The sequence below is a fragment of the Panulirus ornatus genome, chromosome 2 (assembly GCF_036320965.1).
Source record: "Panulirus ornatus isolate Po-2019 chromosome 2, ASM3632096v1, whole genome shotgun sequence".
Lineage (NCBI taxonomy): Eukaryota > Metazoa > Arthropoda > Malacostraca > Decapoda > Palinuridae > Panulirus > Panulirus ornatus.
Window position 1 is genome coordinate 10,730,111 of NC_092225.1, and position 20,483 is coordinate 10,750,593.

Here is a 20,483-nt window from a genome sequence, read left to right on the forward strand (position 1 = left end):
CATGCCTTCACCCTCTCAATCAATACCCTCCCATATAATTTACCAGGAATACTCAACAAACTTATACCTCTGTAATTTGAGCACTCACTCTTATCCCCTTTGCCTTTGTACAATGGCACTATGCACGCATTCCGCCAATCCTCAGGCACCTCACCATGAGTCATACATACATTAAATAACCTTACCAACCAGTCAATAATACAGTCACCCCCTTTTTTTTTATAAATTCCACTGCAATACCATCCAAACCTGCTGCCTTGCCGGCTTTCATCTTCCGCAAAGCTTTTACTACCTCTTCTCTGTTTACCAAATCATTTTCCCTAACCCTCTCACTTTGCACACCACCTCGACCAAAACACCCTATATCTGCCACTCTATCATCACACACATTCAACAAACCTTCAAAATACTCACTCCATCTCCTTCTCACATCACCACTACTTGTTATCACCTCCCCATTTGCGCCCTTCACTGAAGTTCCCATTTGCTCCCTTGTCTTACGCACTTTATTTACCTCCTTCCAGAACATCATTTTATTCTCCCTAAAATTTAATGATAGTCTCTCACCCCAACTCTCATTTGCCCTCTTTTTCACCTCTTGCACCTTTCTCTTGACCTCCTGTCTCTTTCTTTTATATATCTCCCACTCAATTGCATTTTTTCCTTGCAAAAATCGTCCAAATGCCTCTCTCTTCTCTTTCACTAATAATCTTACTTCTTCATCCCACCACTCACTACCCTTTCTAATCAACCCACCTCCCACTCTTCTCATGCCACAAGCATCTTTTGCGCAATCCATCACTGATTCCCTAAATACATCCCATTCCTCCCCCACTCCTCTTACTTCCATTGTTCTCACCTTTTTCCATTCTGTACTCAGTCTCTCCTGGTACTTCCTCACACAAGTCTCCTTCCCAAGCTCACTTACGCTCACCACCCTCTTCACCCCAACATTCACTCTTCTTTTCTGAAAACCCATACAAATCTTCACCTTAGTCTCCACAAGATAATGATCAGACATCCCTCCAGTTGCACCTCTCAGCACATTAACATCCAAAGGTCTCTCTTTCGCGCGCCTGTCAATTAACACGTAATCCAATAACGCTCTCTGGCCATCTCTCCTACTTACATACGTATACTTATGTATATCTCGCTTTTTAAACCAGGTATTCTCAATCCCCAGTCCTTTTTCAGCACATAAAACTACAAGCTCTTCACCATTTCCATTTACAACACTGAACACCCCATGTATACCAATTATATATATATATATATATATATATATATATATATATATATATATATATATATATATATATTTTTTTTTTTCTTTTTTTTTCTTTTTTTGCTTTGTCGCTGTCTCCTGCGTTTGCGAGGTAGCGCAAGGAAACAGACGAAAGAAATGGCCCAACCCACCCCCATACACATGTATATACATACGTCCACACACGCAAATATACATACCTACACAGCTTTCCATGGTTTACCCCAGAAGCTTCACATACCCTGATTCAATCCACTGACAGCACGTCAACCCCGGTATACCACATCGATCCAATTCACTCTATTCCTTGCCCTCCTTTCACCCTCCTGCATGTTCAGGCCCCGATTACACAAAATCTTTTTCACTCCATCTTTCCACCTCCAATTTGGTCTCCCACTTCTCCTCGTTCCCTCCACCTCCGACACATATATCCTCTTGGTCAATCTTTACTCACTCATTCTCTCCATGTGCCCAAACCATTTCAAAACACCCTCTTCTGCTCTCTCAACCACGCTCTTTTTATTTCCACACATCTCTCTTACCCTTACGTTACTTACTCGATCAAACCACCTCACACCACACATTGTCCTCAAACATCTCATTTCCAGCACATCCATCCTCCTGCGCACAACTCTATCCATAGCCCACGCCTCGCAACCATACAACATTGTTGGAATCACTATTCCTTCAAACATACCCATTTTTGCTTTCCGAGATAATGTTCTCGACTTCCACACATTCTTCAAGGCTCCCAGGATTTCGCCCCCTCCCCCACCCTATGATCCATTTCCGCTTCCATGGTTCCATCCGCTGCCAGATCCACTCCCAGATATCTAAAACACTTTACTTCCTCCAGTTTTTCTCCATTCAAACTTACCTCCCAATTGACTTGACCCTCAACCCTACTGTACCTAATTACCTTGCTCTTATTCACATTTACTCTTAACTTTCTTCTTTCACACACTTTACCAAACTCAGTCACCAGCTTCTGCAGTTTCTCACATGAATCAGCCACCAGCGCTGTATCATCAGCGAACAACAACTGACTCACTTCCCAAGCTCTCTCATCCCCAACAGACTTCATACTTGCCCCTCTTTCCAAAACTCTTGCATTCACCTCCCTAACAACCCCATCCATAAACAAATTAAACAACCATGGAGACATCACACACCCCTGCCGCAAACCTACATTCACTGAGAACCAATCACTTTCCTCTCTTCCTACACGTACACATGCCTTACATCCTCGATAAAAACTTTTCACTGCTTCTAACAATTTGCCTCCCACACCATATATTCTTAATACCTTCCACAGAGCATCTCTATCAACTCTATCATATGCCTTCTCCAGATCCACAAATGCTACATACAAATCCATTTGCTTTTCTAAGTATTTCTCACATACATTCTTCAAAGCAAACACCTGATCCACACATCCTCTACCACTTCTGAAACCACACTGCTCTTCCCCAATCTGATGCTCTGTACATGCCTTCACCCTCTCAATCAATACCCTCCCATATAATTTACCAGGAATACTCAACAAACTTATACCTCTGTAATTTGAGCACTCACTCTTATCCCCTATGCTTTTGTACAATGGCACTATGCACGCATTCCGCCAATCCTCAGGCACCTCACCATGAGTCATACATACATTAAATAACCTTACCAACCAGTCAATAATACAGTCACCCCCTTTCTTAATAAATTCCACTGCAATACCATCCAAACCTGCTGCCTTGCCGGCTTTCATCTTCCGCAAAGCTTTTGCTACCTCTTCTCTGTTTACCAAATCATTTTCCCTAACTCTCTCACTTTGCACACCACCTCGACCAAAACACCCTATATCTGCCACTCTATCATCAAACACATTTAACAAACCTTCAAAATACTCACTCCATCTCCTTCTCACATCACCACTACTTGTTATCACCTCCCCATTTGCGCCCTTCACTGAAGTTCCCATTTGCTCCCTTGTCTTACGCACTTTATTTACCTACTTCCAGAACATCTTTTTATTCTCCCTAGAATTTAATGATACTCTCTCACCCCAACTATATATATATATATATATATATATATATATATATATATATATATATATATATATATATATATGGATGAAAACAGGTTGAGAAAAAGAGAGAGAGAGAGGAAGTAAGTTTAGGGAGAGGAACGTGGATGCTTTGGCTGTGAATGGAACAAAGTTCAAAAGTGTGTGTGTGTGTGTGTGTGTGTGTGTGTGTGTGTGTGTTCGTGTGTGTGTGTGTGTGTGTGTGTGTGTGTGTGTGTGTGTGTGTGTGTTCGTGTGTGTGTGTGTGTGTGTGTGTGTGTTCGTGTGTGTGTGTGTGTGTGTGTGTGAATAGATTTCCTGTTAAATTAACTTGTACGTACTTGCTCTGAATCATTTCAATAAAAATGAAGTTTACTTTTGAGGTAGTAATGTACAGCTCAACTTCGGATTGTTCAGTATCGACATTCATATTTCTGTATGAACCTATAGACCAAAGTGAGAAGCAACGTTGTATCATTCATATTTTCACCAACCCTGAAATGACGAGCATAAAAAGATATCCATGTGTTCGTTTTTCCTCGTATGTATTCTACATCAAAGTAGTTCTTGGCGGACTCCAAGAAAATATCATAGGTCGTTAATCTTATTATCGATTCATACGAAATGTAAGTGAATGTTTACTCTGGAAGGTTGTTCCCTCATCCAGCCCTTCCACCACCTAGGTGTCAAATCGATTAAGCTCGAGGTCGGAATTCTTTCACCCTGAGATGCCGTGCGACACCGGATATGAGTCACTGAATACCCTGGTGGTATAGGTCTGTGTACTCAACCAACCACACCTCACCTACACTTATGTGATAAGCAGGAAACGGTGACTTAATAACTCCAGCGTATATGCCAGCCTCATTCGACTTCACAAGGGCACGGTGAGTTGAAGCATTAGCTTTGCTCCGTCGTATCGGTATGAGTGGTGTTATATCCTTTCTCATTTAGCTGGTAATGACTGTGTGTGTTTCTTTCGCAGTGATAGAGTAATATATAATTGAACTAGGATAAATGTGAGCTAAGAAGTCTGGTTGTGATTATTTTCTACCTGGGGTTTGATATAAAGATTTTTGGTAATACTTTGATGCTTATGCAATAGGATACGAATGGAGGCTCCTTATATAAGCAAGCTACTGCTCAGTGATCAAGCGTGGACTGAACAGTAAGGCTTAGGCACTTTTTTCATAATATACCGCAACAAAAAATGAGCTTTTAAGTAAAAGTTGTGGTCATCCCACGTAGGGCAGATGAAGGATAGGAAAGTATATTTACTACTCCAGCCTTATCAAGTTTCGCTTTTATGTCTAAGGCTCCAATAATGGACGAAAGTCCACACTAAGACCAGTCTTTAAGTGAGATAAGAAAATAGATAATGATGGCCGGAAATATGATATGAAGAAAACAATTTTAAGAATTTTTGAGGAAATGAAAAAATCTGCTATTTAAAGATGGACAGTTCTTAGTTGTTAAAAGAGGTCCAAAGGTTCACTTCGTAAGGAAAGAAACAGATATCACAACGGCCTACAGCTGAGTTGCCGACGATGGCACAATAGTAATGTGACACCGTAGCTTGTTGGGCGTAGGAACCAAAGCAATATCTACAGAAGAGGGAAAGTGAACCAGCATTGCCCGAGATAAGGTCAACGTAGTGGATATATTGCGTTAATCTTACATAATCAAGAAGAACACATTTCTAATACGAAGTTTTAGAACTGCCTGTGTTAAGAATGAATAACTTGAATGGATTCATTATCACCTACACGTGTAGCAGGTCACCATTTTCTAGAATTACTCTCAAATGTTTCAAAAAAGAATCACCCTTAAAATAAGCCTAACATCACAAAATAGGCCCAATCACTGAAAATAAGATTAAATAAACTCTTAAAATGAGCCTAGCAAAAAATGACTCTAAATCACTGAAAATAGACTGAATATTAACAGAAAAATTTCAAGAATTGGTAGAATCTCTCAAATATCATTTAGATAGAGCCAAATTCACCTGACGGAGAGCCAAAAATGAGCCACAAGACACTTGACCTAAGTATGGCATTCATGTCAGTGCGATCAATACATATTATGCATAACAGAATGCAATACGTCTGGAAGCGGTACTGAACTCTGAGACCCGCCCACTAAACATAAGCTTGCCTCAGGGTTCCATTGTCCTTTTCCTTTTGCTCCTGTATTGCATCACTGGCGCTTTATACTCACATTTACTTGCTACTGGTACCATCTGCTGTTTTCGCATTCAGGTCTAGCAATACCTTACGCCGTCATCAACTGTAAACTTAGGAAATTAAATGTCAGATAACCCCGAGGAAACAAACATTAAATACAGGAATAACCCACCATTATACATCACTTTGCACACGCTGGAAAAAGTTATGTAAACTGTAAACAGAAAAGTTACAGGCAGTTTATCGATAGTATATTATGATTCCCAAGGTAAACTTGATCCTCATTTGAAGCATATCCAGGTTGAGATACTATATCCCCTAGTCAGTTCCTCCAGCTTTCTACTTAACATACGGTGTTTGTCCTTGGGCTTTAAAGTAACACCCTTGTAAGGAAACGTCTTTCTGTACAATTGAAAGAAACTGGTATAATAGTTCATAGATCTTGTTGCAGAAATTACTCAGCTCTGCTTTTGATGCTGTCAAACTTCGTAGATACTGATTACTTATATATTTATTTTTGTTATATTGTGTTAATTCTCTTCTGTCTTGTGCATAGAAATAGAATACAAGCATCAAGCACTGTTGATGGTGTATTGCAGCTAGCTCTCCAGCTACAAACCCTGTAACTACATCTTTATTGCCATAAGATCCTTTATTCAACAAAGTGTTAACAGTTTTTAGAATCTAATTGCTGCGTATAATGAATGTGGCCGGTTATTTTACCGATGTAAATCAATACCAGTCATTCAAGTCTTTGCTATTCCCCACTGATAATGTAATCCCATTCGTTAACCTCATTTGTTTAGATTATGTTCTTCACATAATTTCACACGTATTGACCTTAATGGTTCTCTCACGTTGAATTCCATATCGTCGTCGTATACAAATCTCATTGAAAGCGGGATTGTGACTACCAGCAGCCTTAACACGTACAGCTCTCTTTGTCTGCACTCCACATTGTTTTACAATTTCAGTTTGTAACATGCAAAATCTGCGACAGATCACATGAACTCTGTGGGAATATATTTTCATTTTGGAATACTTTTACCTTACCTTACCTTACCTTCCCTTACCTTACCTTCCTTACCTTTCCTTACCTTACCTTACCTTACCTTACCTTACCTTACCTTACCTTACCTTACTTTGCCTTGCCTTGCCTTGCCTTGCCTTACCTTACGTTACCTTACCTTTCCCTGAATAGATATCAAGTGCCTTAAATTCTTATTACATCTAAATTTTTTGCTGAGATTTCTTAATTCCAAGTTCTTTATACCTTTTTTTTAAGGGAAAAGGAGCCACACCACAACACGGTGAGGTGCCGCATTATTTTTGTTAAACACAGAAACTTTAAGCAGAGAGGTGATTAAATAGTAGATATAGGCATTTCTGTGTTACCTAAAGTTTTAGCTCTTAAGGACTCTTGCAAGTGCCTTTCAATGGGCACTTGCGGGTGAAGTACTGATGTAATTCATTGTTTCTATAGTTCTCGGTGGGATGTATCAATCACATTTAGGAGAGAGATCTCAGTTTTAGAGTTTTCTTCGAAATATTTTTTCACATACGCTCTTAAACTTGTACTTCTGTTTAGCGATCACTTTGCGTGCCATGGGAGTTCCCTCATGCCCTTTGTCCGTAAGGAACCGCTAGTAACACGACAACACCCGCAGCCAAGGTCTCGGTAAAGACGTGACATGTTTCTTAAAGTAAAAAAATGAGACATCTTGAACAAAGTCATGACCTGACTTTATGTGACGAAATTTCATGAAAAATTCTTTTTTTTTTTTTTTTTAACCTGGTTGAGATATGACATCATTGCTCCGTAGTCTGTGATATTAGACAAAAAAAGTTGCCTGTAAAGGAAAGTAGTGCCATAGACAGTAAAGTACTCAGTATCATTTCAGGAAGGGCGTGATAGTATTACAATAAAGGTGTGACGGCCTCTTCAGCTGTGTGTGACATCATGGGGACAAATATGATCTTTCTTATCATGTTATTACTACGCGGAGGTGAGTGCATGATAATGGTATAAGAAGTGTGAATCAGGTTAAAGTGCACTTTCCCGAAGGTAAAAGATTATAGGGTAGAAGGATTCAAGTTAAAAGGAATCCTAAGTATCTTTTCTTTTTTTTACTTAAAATGGATCCAAAATATTTCTCTCGCACTACAGAGTTCAGATTATAGCTTTCGCACTTAACATGGAAGACATTGTTTCATAGGACATTTAGTATTAGAAGATAAAGATAATACATACACTCTTCAGAGGCTGCCCTATTTTTATTTTTTGTTTCTTGGGGAGGGGGGGGGGGGGTTCCGGGAAAGAGAGAGTCAACTGAGGTTCCACAAAATTTCACTCTTCATGATCTATAAGAAAGCCAAACAATTTCAGCTTCAGTTTCGCTTCTCTTTACCCATGAAACTACAAGGAAAAGTATTCTCAAAATATTATTGCTGGTACGAATAACAGGACTGAATTCAAACTGATAAAAAGAATACACACAATTATTTTTAGGAACCCCTTAAAGTGTGAGGACCCGCTATGCATTTTTTTTTTTTTTGGGGAGGGGAGGGAGCCTACAAAAAGAAATTATTCTTGACCTATCTTAGTCATGCGTATACATACACATAGTTTACACATAAACACACTTGTATAAGCACCTGTATGCATATATCTTTTCTTTCATACTATTCACCATTTCCCGCGTTATTGAGGTAGTCTTAAGAACAGAGGATTGGGCCTTTGAGGGAATATCTTCACCTGGCCCCCTTCTCTGTTCCTTCTTTTGGAAAATTAAGAAAAAAAAAAAATAAACGAAATGGGAGGATTTCCAGCCACCCGCTCCCTCCGCTTTTAGTCGCTTTCTACGACACACAGTGAATACGTGGGAAGTATTCTTTCTCCCCTATCCCCAAGGATAATATATATATATATATATATATATATATATATATATATATATATATATATATATATATATATATATACACACACACACACCAATAGATTATAAGTATGATAGTATTGGGTCTGACTTGATGGCAGGGTTGTGTCTACGATGCTATGGCTGCAGCGGCTATGACGACTCCCAGGCATACCACAAGATCACCAACAACCCATCCTGCGCTGACGGTAACTTTGACGAATCCCAGGTAGAGGTCTTCGTCCAGTACGGCAGCAGCCTCACTTGCTTTGCCCAGACTTACACCATAGGTCTTGAAGGTATGCACTCCTGTTATTGCCCTCTCACGTGTCCCCTGTGGTGCGTAGATCCTCAGCCTAACTATGTATTTACGTCATTTCAGACAGGGTTGTTTTGGTGGATTGGGGGTCACAGTTAGGCCATGAAGTGTTCGCAAGCAAATACTGAACTGTATGAGGTAATTAGAATATTGTCGTGTGGCAGGGTAATGCTTCAGTAAAAAACAGACCACAGTATATGTTACTAAGTTATGATGTATATATATATATATATATATATATATATATATATATATATATATATATATATATATATATATATATATATAAACTGTCTCACCTATAAGTGTTCGAGATCGAACCCAGGATAATTTGAATGACAAAAACTATCTATTTGAAACCAACATTTTTCTGTGATCAAGATCTGTTGCCTCTCCAGTGACCATGAATGTATGGAATAGAGCGCTGGCGCCAGGTAACGTACGTGTATCTGCTCTGAATCGGTACAAAGCACTTGGGTGACATCTTTTAAAATCCACAACCTGTACTATGCCAGTTACCCAGTTTATCGTTCATTCCCCAGGGGAGGATGAACAGATGGCCTGTGGCATCATGGGGTGCTAAGAATCTCTAGGTTTCCGCCTGCCTTCAGTGCCTAAGAGAGGGAAGGCTCAGACAGTAGTAGTAGCATCGGCTCCTCCCACTACCTTTACCTCTCTGATAGACGCAAAGCGTTCCTTTATTTAAAGGAAGTGCTATGACCTCTCATCGTCATCCACTGTAGGTATTTCTGGTCTTTAGCGAATGGTATTGCTAAAACTTCTGTCGCTCTACCTTTCCTACACTTTTCCGTTATGACAGTACTATAGCTTTCTCTCCAGGTAGACAAAGCAACTCTCTTTAGTCCCCGTTCTCCTCTAATTCCACCTTGAATAACGCTAACATTCTTTCACTCCCTGATGCTTTTTTAACTAATCCTATGACCCTTCCCGTAATCTCTTTTCGGATTGTCCGAAAAGCATTTTTCTTTCTCGCTGGACACAAGCGAGGCTTATATAGGTCCCGAAGACATCCTTCCCCGTGTACTATATTAGTGTGCCTGTGGACTTGCACCTGTGCTTGCTCATCTGTTTTGTTTTGTTTAAAAGTCAGAACATTTTGCTCTTGGATGCATGTTTTGGTACATCACATCCCTCAGACGGTGACCATCTAACCCCTATGATTATCATCCTGTTGCTTAAACATCAATCAAATCCAAAGTGTTTGAATTCGTTCTCAACTTGCATATCCTCAGACATCTTTGAAATCGCAGCCTTTCCTCTGATCACCAGTATGGTTTCCGTCAGGCGAGACCCACGGATGATATTCTTTCCTATCTTACTAATGTCTGGTCATCATCCCTGAAAGATTTTCGAGAATCCAATGTAGTTATCCTTGACATATCCAAAGTTTCTGACACAGTGTGGCGTCGGGGTCTCATCTCAAAGCTCCTATCATTTGGCTTCCCTTTCTCACTTTCCTCTCTCTCTTACCTGGCTTCCTTTCTGGCCGATCTATCTCCTTGGCTGTTGATGGATGAGCTCTTACTCCTTTCTATCAACAGCGGTGTTCCTTAAGGTTCTGTCCTATCACTTGTACTTTTCCTCCTTTTTATTAACGATTTCTTTTCTTCCAAAAATAACCAGGTGCACAGATATGCTGACGACTTAACACTGCACTCCTCCACATCCTTCAGTTCTGCTCCTTATCTTAGTCGATTTGTATCTCGTCTCGACACAGCCTCCTCAATAAACTCAGACTTGCACAGGATATCTTAGTGGGGAAGACGAAATCTGGTTAAGTTTAATGCCTGCAAGACTCAGTTTCCACTCATCTATCTATCTATCGAAAATTCCTCACAACTTTTCTCTCTCCTTCGACGGTTTTGTAATTCAACCTTTTGACTCAGTGAACATATTTGGTGTTACTGCAACATCCACTTTTTCTTGGAAACCCCACATTTAGGAAATACCTAAGTCTGACGCTAAGAAACTAGGGGTCCTGTGTAGATGTCGAAAGTTCTTTTTTTCCGAACAATTGCTCCGTTTAGACAATGGACTGATCCGTCCATGTGTGCAGTACTGCTTTCACATCTGGGTTGGTTCTAGCTCTGCATCCTTACTTCTTAGAATTGAGTCGAAAGCGGTCCGCATTATAAACTCACCCGACCAACTTCAAAACTTGACCCGCTTGTCCTACGCCGCAATGTTTGTTCACATTTTTTTTTTCTCCTGAGAGCTGGCTGCTTGTGTGCCCACGCTACTAGCTAGACCACGCAATACTCGGCAAGCTGCTGCGTCACATGATTTCTGTATAACCGTTGGTAACTCAAAGGTGGAATGTTTTGATGACTGTTTCTTTTGCCTACACCTCTAAGCTCTGGAAGTCTTTACCCTGTCATGTCTTTCCTAATAGCTGTGACTTGGAACATTCTAAAAGACAGGTTTTTTCACTTCCTCTAGAATTCGTATTATTTCCTTGTCTTTTCTTTTTCCGTTTCATAATCCTTTATATTTCATCTCAGGCCCGGCCTCGATGCGGACATTTGTCCATGACTGGAGCCTCTAGCATAAACATAACGAAAAATAAGGAAAAGTTGGGTGAACTAAGGACTGATTGCCACGACCTGGATTCAAACCTATTCAGGGTCGCCCCCAAGGGCGGCCCTTGAATGCGTCGCGATCAGTGACGTTAACTGCTACACCATGAGGATCCTTATAACAGTGTATTTTCATCTTTAGTAAATGAGAGCAAATGTGTATTAGTATGAGAGAGAGAGAGAGAGAGAGAGAGAGAGAGAGAGAGAGAGAGAGAGAGAGAGAGAGAGAGAGAGAGAGAGAGAGGATAAACAGAGAAAAATCTAAGGTGAGACAAGATCGTCGATCCAATGGACATAATCTTATTATAATCCATTTCCCTCTACCATCCTCCAGGAGAGGAGAAAGTGACCCATCGCTACATGGTCTCCTTCGGCAACCAGCTGACCCGGACGGCCCAGGACCAGGACGAGGCGAGAGTAGCCCTCATGGGGTTCGAGGAGGCTCGAGTAGAAGGTTACTTCTGCCGTACAGACCTCTGCAACAACGCTGACGCTGGTGCCTCCTCTGCTGCTAGTCTAGGAGGGCTGATCATGTTTCTGGCTCTGATGTCTCGCCTGATTTATTGAAATGACATGTTTTTCATTCTGTCCCTGAAGTGCATGTCCCTCCGTTCGTGATGTAGCATATCTTTGAATTCCAAGTTGGCCGCAGTGCAGTATGCTTTCTAATCAGCCTTAACCGCATGATCGTTCCCATGTCTCCTGGTATTCTAGCATATATTTCATATATTCGGTGATATTCTTGTATCGTATGATTCTAATGGTCTCTATATTCTTCAGTTCTATTACTTGGTTTATCCCTTTCTGTAACATGTTTCCACGTATCTTTTCTTTATGTAGTGGTTTGTTTCATGGAATTCGTTGTACTCAGTTATTTCTTATATTCAACCAAGTTTTGATTTCTTTTTTTTGAGTTTCTAATGGGTCTAATGGGTTTCATGCGATATGCATCTTGCATTTAGGAAAGCTACGCAACTTATGATTAGCTTGAACGACCTGGAGGATGAAAAGAAAAATGAATTCTTAGGAGCTGACAAAAGGTTCAAGTTATTAAGGGTGTTCCAAGGACTGATATCTGGACGGTAGTTGCTCACCAGCCAGGAAGATTACAGACGATCAGCTGAACAAGGGGTGTATAATGGGAGGTGCTCGCTTCCTAATTCTACCAGCCACCTGAGTGCTCAGGACAACTACTATCGGAATGTTTGGTCCATGTCAGTTGCTAGATCATCAGCGTGGTGGGTCGGGGAAGTGGGACAGTTTGTGCGTGAGTCTCACAGCCGTACATCACACTAGAATGACCTATGGCCGTTGACATATGCAAGAGTTCCCACAGTGTCCTTGGAAATGCGTTCAAGCTGGTTTATTGCTGGCTCCTTCCATGGCTGGTCACATCTCACATTAGTGGAGGCATATGATAAGTGTCCAGGGGTTCTCCTTCCAGTGCCAAACGCATTGCCTCTCTCACCTCAGATTTGTGCAATACTTAAGAATTGAGAAGTCGCAACCTAGTTATATCTGATAATGCTGTAACGTAATTTCACCCTAAATCTCTGATCTCAGTCACTCGTTTCCCTCTGTGATAGATTCATGTTATGATGGTAACCAAATCCTCCATTCTATCCTGGAAACTCCACATCACCAACAGCAGGAAATCAGCTTCCCTGGGGATGATGTATTAATGTCGTGCTTATTTTTCTCGTAAGCAGATATTCCATATATCTACAGGGATTTTATCCGCTCTGACATGGAGTGCTTCTAACCTCTCTATTCACCAGAGAGAAATCTCAAGCGTTCAGTCTTATATAATGCTCGTATGGCATCAGCTCTCTTCAACCATCCCTCTCTGTGTGCCTCGATGAGTAGGCTTTCTCTATGTTCTACAGATATCTTGGCTACTGGCCGTGTGAGCTGTGTGTATGGGCCTCCGCTCCCTAAAGTTCGAGCCTGAGGCACACATCTGGCTGTTGCTTCCTACAGTTTTTGTGTGACGACCGGCCAATCGAGGACTGAGCATTATGATACCTCCTTCGTCCCTTAAATAACTTGGCTGTGGAATTGTCCTCCTCCTTTCATCTTTTCTTTTTTCCATTATTTGTCCATCTTTTATAATAATCGGGTCTAGAAACGCTTGCGGAGACCTGATTGATTTCTACATCCGTTCTCTCTGGCTTCATTCCTTTCACCCGAGATGGTCTCTTTTGAAGCCTGTTTTGCCCGTGCCATGTCGGTCACTATAGAAGAAAAGGTAGTTTCTGTGCAATTTACCGCAGCACAAACCACCGTACTCGAGTTCATGAAGATCATCTTTTTATCGTGGACTGACGGAGAGGATTGCATCAGTCGATTCCTCACTTACCTGACTACGTGTAACGCCACCACGGGCCAGCCTCCTTCCTATATGCTGATGGGAGGGAGAATTCGAAGTGTGATGGACCTCATGACTTTGTCTTTCCAGACAAACTATCTACATCGGGCTTGGCGGCAGGTCAGACAACACGAACCAGCAAATGTTCCACGATATGCATCTGTCTCTTCATGAATAGTGTGGACGTCCAACTCACCTGAGTTATCATTCAGGAACGATGACAAAGTAGAATGGAGACTTTCATTATGAGGTGGAAGTAGACAGAAACACGCACAAACACCATGTGGACCAACTTCAACCATCTCCGTCACAGAGAGCGATTCCATCCGAGGGTGACTGATAGCCGAGGGCGCCTGACTTTCCAGTCAACCCTGCTCCTCCCACGCCCACGTCAGCCATACATCTTGACGTGGCTGTTGGAGGAGATCCAACACTGACTGCTCGTAGAGTTCCACCCAGAACATTGGAGATGTAGATCTTTCAAAGCTTCTCTACCTTCTTACTGTTAAGCCCATTTCTTTTTGGACTGTATAACTACACTTATTACCGATCATAACTTGGGACCCATATCTGTGTATGATGCTTATATGCCTTGTACTTTGTTCGCATAGGATGGAGAGAGAAAAAAGGACAATCCCTCAACTCCATAAAAGGGAAGGAAGAGTTATGTATCACGTATCATGTATTAGGTTCAAATGATTGTGGTTGCGTCAAATGACCTACCTGTGCATCTCGCATTGACAACCCATACAATTCTACAGTGATCTACAACCCTTGGCACCCGCTCACTCTAGCCTTACCTCCAGTCGAATAAAGACGCAGAACCACATGGTCTACTTATTCACCCAATGGTGTTAACGAGACTGGGACAAGTCATACAAGACGTGTGGAATACTCCCTCACAGCGTAGAACTTACACCGTGGTGTTTGTATATATATATATATATATATATATATATATATATATATATATATATACTTCATTATAGGTACGTAAACCTCCATCAAAGACCCAGAGGTGGATATCTTTAAACAGAGGCTACATATACTGAGTAGAATGTGATAGGTTTACTGTCAATATTACCTTGGATATATACAAACTGATGGAAGGAGATTATGAACTCATAAATGTTTCTGAACGGGGAGCTTGGGAAATAAACTAAAACATCCCTAAATATTCTTTTTCTATCTAAGCAAAGTGAAAAATATTAAAATTTTCAGAACTAACCCCTTACATACGGAGGATTGTACGTATATCGATGACAGTAAGGACATGATTGAAATACCGCTGAAGCATTATGATACAGTGTTTAGTAAACTAATATCTGGCCAAACCCCTTAAGGAAGAGGGCTAGCATACCAGACACCAACATTGATGTATTTGATTTCGGAAAAAGTCAACGACAACATGTCTATCAATTCTGCTTTAGAGAACGCTTCTTAGAGCCCGGTTCAGGCCAAAAAGTATAGCGAAAGTTACCACAGGCGGTGCACATTCTTTGGAGAAAGGGATTAAAGGTGGTAGCAACCTAGAGAGTTCAGAAAAACAGATGACATAACTCCTCATTAAGGAGGGAGTAAAGAGATTAGAGATGTGCAAGCCAATTGCAGTAACATTACGCCATAAGTTTGTGTGAAATGCTGTGAAGAGGCGAAGATTTTCAACAGGATATGATCATAGTCACACAGGCTGAGACATCACGAATAATTCTCAACATTCACAGCTGTTCGACCATAAGGGAAAGATCCTGAAAGCCGTTCAGGTCAGGCGTAATGCTGTATTGATGTACGCAGTCCTCAGGAAGCCTTTTTGACGTAAGCAACAATGGAATGATACATAGAAGATGCACAGAGGGGAAATGACAAGCCAAATGGGATACACGGTCTATAATTTTACAACGAACTAATCCCTAGACAATAATTTGGAGTGAAGCATCCACTGCTTCCTTTGCCAGGTGAGCCTTGTTTTGCAGAGAAATGTGCTTTGCTCCTCTGATACGCCTTACAGATGTTCGTTACTGCAGCACACTATACATCTACACACGTTTATTTCTGGATGACGTCATAGTCATTACAGCAACGATGCTGACAAGGGATCGGGTAATCTACCAAAAGACATGTCACATACCTTGTGGATTCCTAAAGTCTGTATGTTGTTCAGTAACGAAAAGATTCAGTTCCTCCACTACAGAAGGCATGAAGTCTTCATTATAGATACTGAATATAAGGCAGAGGCATATCTGATCTTGGAGAGAGAGAGAGAGAGAGAGAGAGAGAGAGAGAGAGAGAGAGAGAGAGAGAGAGAGAGAGAGAGAGAGAGGTGCGTCAATGATGCAGGTGGATGGTGCAGGGTGACCTAAACTGTGGACCAAGCAAGCTGGGGAAAGTTTGTTTATCCAACCTTCCTGAGGTAAAGTCCACAGTTAAGCCAGAAGCCATAGATCCTGATACTGCTCTTCTGTTGTCCATTAAACCTTTACATGAATTGTAAGAGATCAGATGCTTTAATTTCTAGTTCGCACTTTTCTCTTTTTGCTTACTTAAACTTTCCTTCTTTTTAATGTTTCCTTGAAGATTCATTAGGGTTTCTTATTTTCTGCTGAGAGTCGTTTGGCTGGACGTACTATCCTGCCCTAGGAGGAGTTATGTAAGTACTCCTAGTAACAATGATTGTTGATCCTCACCAATGTCACTTACTTTATTGCGTTCTTCTGAGATGGTCACATATGTGAGAGTGAGTCCCCTAACTTTGCAAGATTTATTTGTACTAAAAGAAAAACCTGGTGCTTACATAAGACACCTAAAATTAGGAAGTCACAGTTGCCTATCACTGCTACTTAGGTTCTGCGATAGGTGTGAGTGTGTGTGTGTGTGTGTGTGTGTGTGTGTGTGTGTGTGTGTGTGTGTGAGTAAAAGGAATGATATATATGTACAAGGTTAAGAGGAAGGGGAAACACGAGTGTAAAACTCTTTTCATGACATAATCATACACACAATGCTTCTCAAGCTTGGTCAGCGTACGCTGAAAAGCACAAAATACTAATTGAGAAGGTCCAGAGAAGGACAACAAAGATGGTATCGTATTAAAAGAACTGAGTTAAGAGGAGAGGATAAATGCCTTGATTTTGTCCGCAGTGGTAGAAAGACGAGTAAGGGGTAACTTGATAATAACCTTTCAAGCCAGCCTGATGATGTTGAGAAGTGAGCAGTTCCTTACAAGGTGCAGGAATATAACTACCAGATCCCAGAGCATGAAAATAAGCAGCAAGAAAATTGTTCGAAAAGCTCACGAGCTCGCCCTCACTATTGTCCAACTTCACTGTATAGTTACAAATAGGTAATCACACTCATTCGCAAGTGTGCACGTAGATTTTGTTGTTTGAGGTTACACACACACACACACACACACACACACACGGATTTCTGTGGTAGGGTAGCGTTACTAACCGTGAGTTAGCACGGGCCAATTCGGGATCGAGCCCACATGAGTCTGCCTATATCCAATCAAGGTGTGCATTCTCCCCTCGGGATTAGTCCATAAATGGGCTCCTGGCCTGTGCTGGAGTGTGCGTGTGTGTGTGTGTGTGTGTGTGTGTGTGTGTGTGTAAACACATGTGAGTAAGATGTGATTATTATATACAAAGCCAAGAGGCGGGACAACACGAGTGTACAACTCCCTCCCCTTAACACACAAACAGTAACCACACACATTCACATTTATACCTATCAACATACGCGTACGTATAGGAACATTCCCGTTACAGAATCGTATCCTACCACTGTCTCCTCCTTCAGTTAATGCTGCCAACATTAATGTTAATGACACGTCTGTGCTCATTAGTCATAGGAAGTAAGCATGGAAGGATGCGCTTTACATCACATCCTGATTTATCTCCCCAAGTTATCTTCAGCCACCTCTAGCCTGGCCAGCTTTAGTATAACTCTGAATAATACACGCGCTAGCTGTGCCATTCACTATCTTGTGCTGAACATAATCATATCTTCGATAACGTTTTGAATGACTGCATCTCGGCAACTCATAAATCCATAGTGATATTTGCCAACCTCATACAAGCTCATTTATTGCCAAGAATTGCCAGAGGTGTTATCGCAGTGATCTTGCTATTACTAGCAATGATTACGATCCATAAGGTGGTCATCCAGTTCGTGATTGTGAGAGCGGTGGTTCTACAAGCAGCCCTACATGATCTCAGTCAAACCAATTTTCTTCATGAAGGTTAGTCTCAGTATTCTTGATTAACTAAGCAGGTCAGATGTTGATTAATCATGAACTTCACACGAAACATTGGCATTTTTTTTTAATCTTACAGACTATAGTTGACCATTTGTTATTTTGCTCGTATCCAAGAATCATTATCATCTTTTCATAAGGAAATATTACTGTATATACTTGGGAAAAGATGCTAATGTTCTCAGTTTTCAAAAATGAAAAATATTTATTTACTAACTTTTCACTGTTTTGAGAAGATGCTGTGTCCTAGGGACGGTCAGTCATTAGTGGGGAGAGAATGTCATGTGTGTGTGTGTGTGTGTGTTACTAGTGACTGCCAGTATGGTTGAAGTCCTTGTGAGTAAGAGTGCTCGACCGTTCAAGGTTATGGGAGTGTGCTGGTTGGATTCATGTCTATACAGTGTAAAGAGGGTAATTGTAGATTATATATTTTCTGGAGATGGAGATATTCTATTCTGAGTGAACCAGTGTTGTGTTTGTATGATGTAGTGTTGCATATTTTGTTGTTGATGCTGTGATGATGTTGTGATGATGTTGTGGTGATGCTGAGATGATGCTGTGATGATGCTGTGATGATGCTGTGTCATGTGTACATGAGACGACTTTCACACTAGTCTCCTGAAGGTGATGGAGAGCTACGTAGGAAGAAAATGAAGAGATCTGGTGGAAGAACTTCACCACTAAATACTTTATTGTCGGGCTTTAGAATTTTGGTTTGGTAACCATTCTAAGCATTTTTCTTTTAGGTGGCGTCAAACGTCTTTTGTATGAGACTTTATTGCGAGATAGGGTCAGCTTCTTTGTTGATATCTGTCGCTACTAGAATAGGGCGGGAGGGAAGTTGTAGATAGTTGAAGCCATCTATGTTGTGTTGTGTGAGGCCAGTGCATAGTGTGATACTGTATGGAGTAGAGTGGGATATTTCTGCTGACGATGCTATGGGACAGTATGTCACTAGTGATACAGAGCGTTAGATGCAAGCCAGAGTTGGATAACATGGTTGCTATTAGGTTGAGTAGTATGTTAGCAGGTTCCTAGATATCTGGGTTACCAGGAGTGGTTGAAGATACCTTTAAGTACCTGAACTGCAACTGGGCCGAGGCGTTTTATGTGGGAAGTGAATTTACTGTCAGGGTTAGCTGAAGGGGGGTTCTTTACGATTTTGTTTGGACTATGGATAACAGCGGAGGTAAACGATCGGTAAGTAGTTGTTACTTGTTTGGGTGGATTGCGTGTGCATGTTTCCTCAATATCCTGTTTAAGGATGAGGTTGGTTGATGCCTGAATTTCTGAGTAGTGTTCCATAAGTTTGTTTGTGGGTTTTCTAGGAGAAACGGATGTTGTTCATTTCGGCTGGAGGCGCTTCATGTGTAAAGTGTATGAGTTGTTGTTGTTCTCCAGAACCGAGGGATGTTGGCTTTGTAGCTCAACTTGTTTAAGAGCACATGTTTGCTGTTTGCTTGCTTGGTGATTGGTGATCATGTTGTTTAGAGTGAGTATATATATATATATATATATATATATATATATATATATATATATATATATATATATATATATATATATATATACAACAATGTTGTATGGTTGCGAGGCGTGGGCTATGGATAGAGTTGTGCGCAGGAGGGTGGATGTGCTGGAAATGAGATGTTTGAGGACAATGTGTGGTGTGAGGTGGTTTGATCGAGTAAGTAATGTAAGGGTAAGAGAGATGTGTGGAAATAAAAAGAGCGTGGTTGAGAGAGCAGAAGAGGATGTTTTGAAATGGTTTGGTCACATGGAGAGAATGAGTGAGGAAAGATCGACCAAGAGCATATATGTGTCGGAGGAGGAGGGAACGAGGAGAAGTGGGAGACCAAATTGGAGGTGGAAAGATGGAGTGAAAAAGATTTTGAGTGATCGGGGCCTGAACATGCAGGAGGGTGAAAGGCGGGCAAGGAATAGAGTGAATTGGATCGATGTGGTATACCAGGGTTGACGTGCTGTCAGTGGATTGAATCAGGGCATGTGAAGCGTCTGGGGTAAACCATGGAAAGTTGTGTGGGGCCTGGATGTGGAAAGGGAGATGTGGTTTCGGGCATTATTGCATGACAGCTAGAGACTGAGTGTGAACGAATGGGGCCTTTGTTGTCTTTTCCTAGCGCTACCTCGCACACATGAGGGGGGAGGGGGATGGTATTCCATGTGTGGCGAGGTGGCGATGGGAATGAATAAAGGCAGACAGTGTGAATTGTGTGCATGGATATATATGTATGTGTCTGTGTGTGTATATATATGTGTACATTGAGATGTATAGGTATGTATATTTGCGTGTGTGGACGTGTATGTATATACATGTGTATGGGGGTGGGTTGGGCCATTCCTTTCGTCTGTTTCCTTGCGCTACCTCGCAAACGCGGGAGACAGCGACAAAGCAAAATAAATATAAATATATATATATATATATATATATATATATATATATATATATATATATATATATATATATATATATGTATATATTTTTTTTTTACTTTGTCGCTGTCT

At 41.1% G+C, this 20,483-nt stretch overlaps 1 protein-coding gene across 2 annotated transcripts in view; it reads left to right on the forward strand.

Moving 5' to 3' along the window:
• The window catches only part of LOC139753403 (uncharacterized), a 298,486-nt gene that overhangs the window by 265,899 nt on the left and 12,104 nt on the right, over positions 1 to 20,483 (forward strand). Inside the window, exons 2-3 of one of the 2 annotated variants that reach the window (XM_071669868.1) lie at positions 7,405 to 7,509; positions 8,544 to 8,720. In XM_071669868.1, the coding sequence (XP_071525969.1) occupies positions 7,464 to 7,509; positions 8,544 to 8,720 (223 nt within the window). In that variant the 5' untranslated portion in view covers positions 7,405 to 7,463. Of the gene's footprint in view, positions 1 to 7,404; positions 7,510 to 8,543; positions 8,721 to 17,639; positions 17,943 to 20,483 lie in introns of those variants that run through there. The other variant, XM_071669878.1, reaches the window with a different exon arrangement.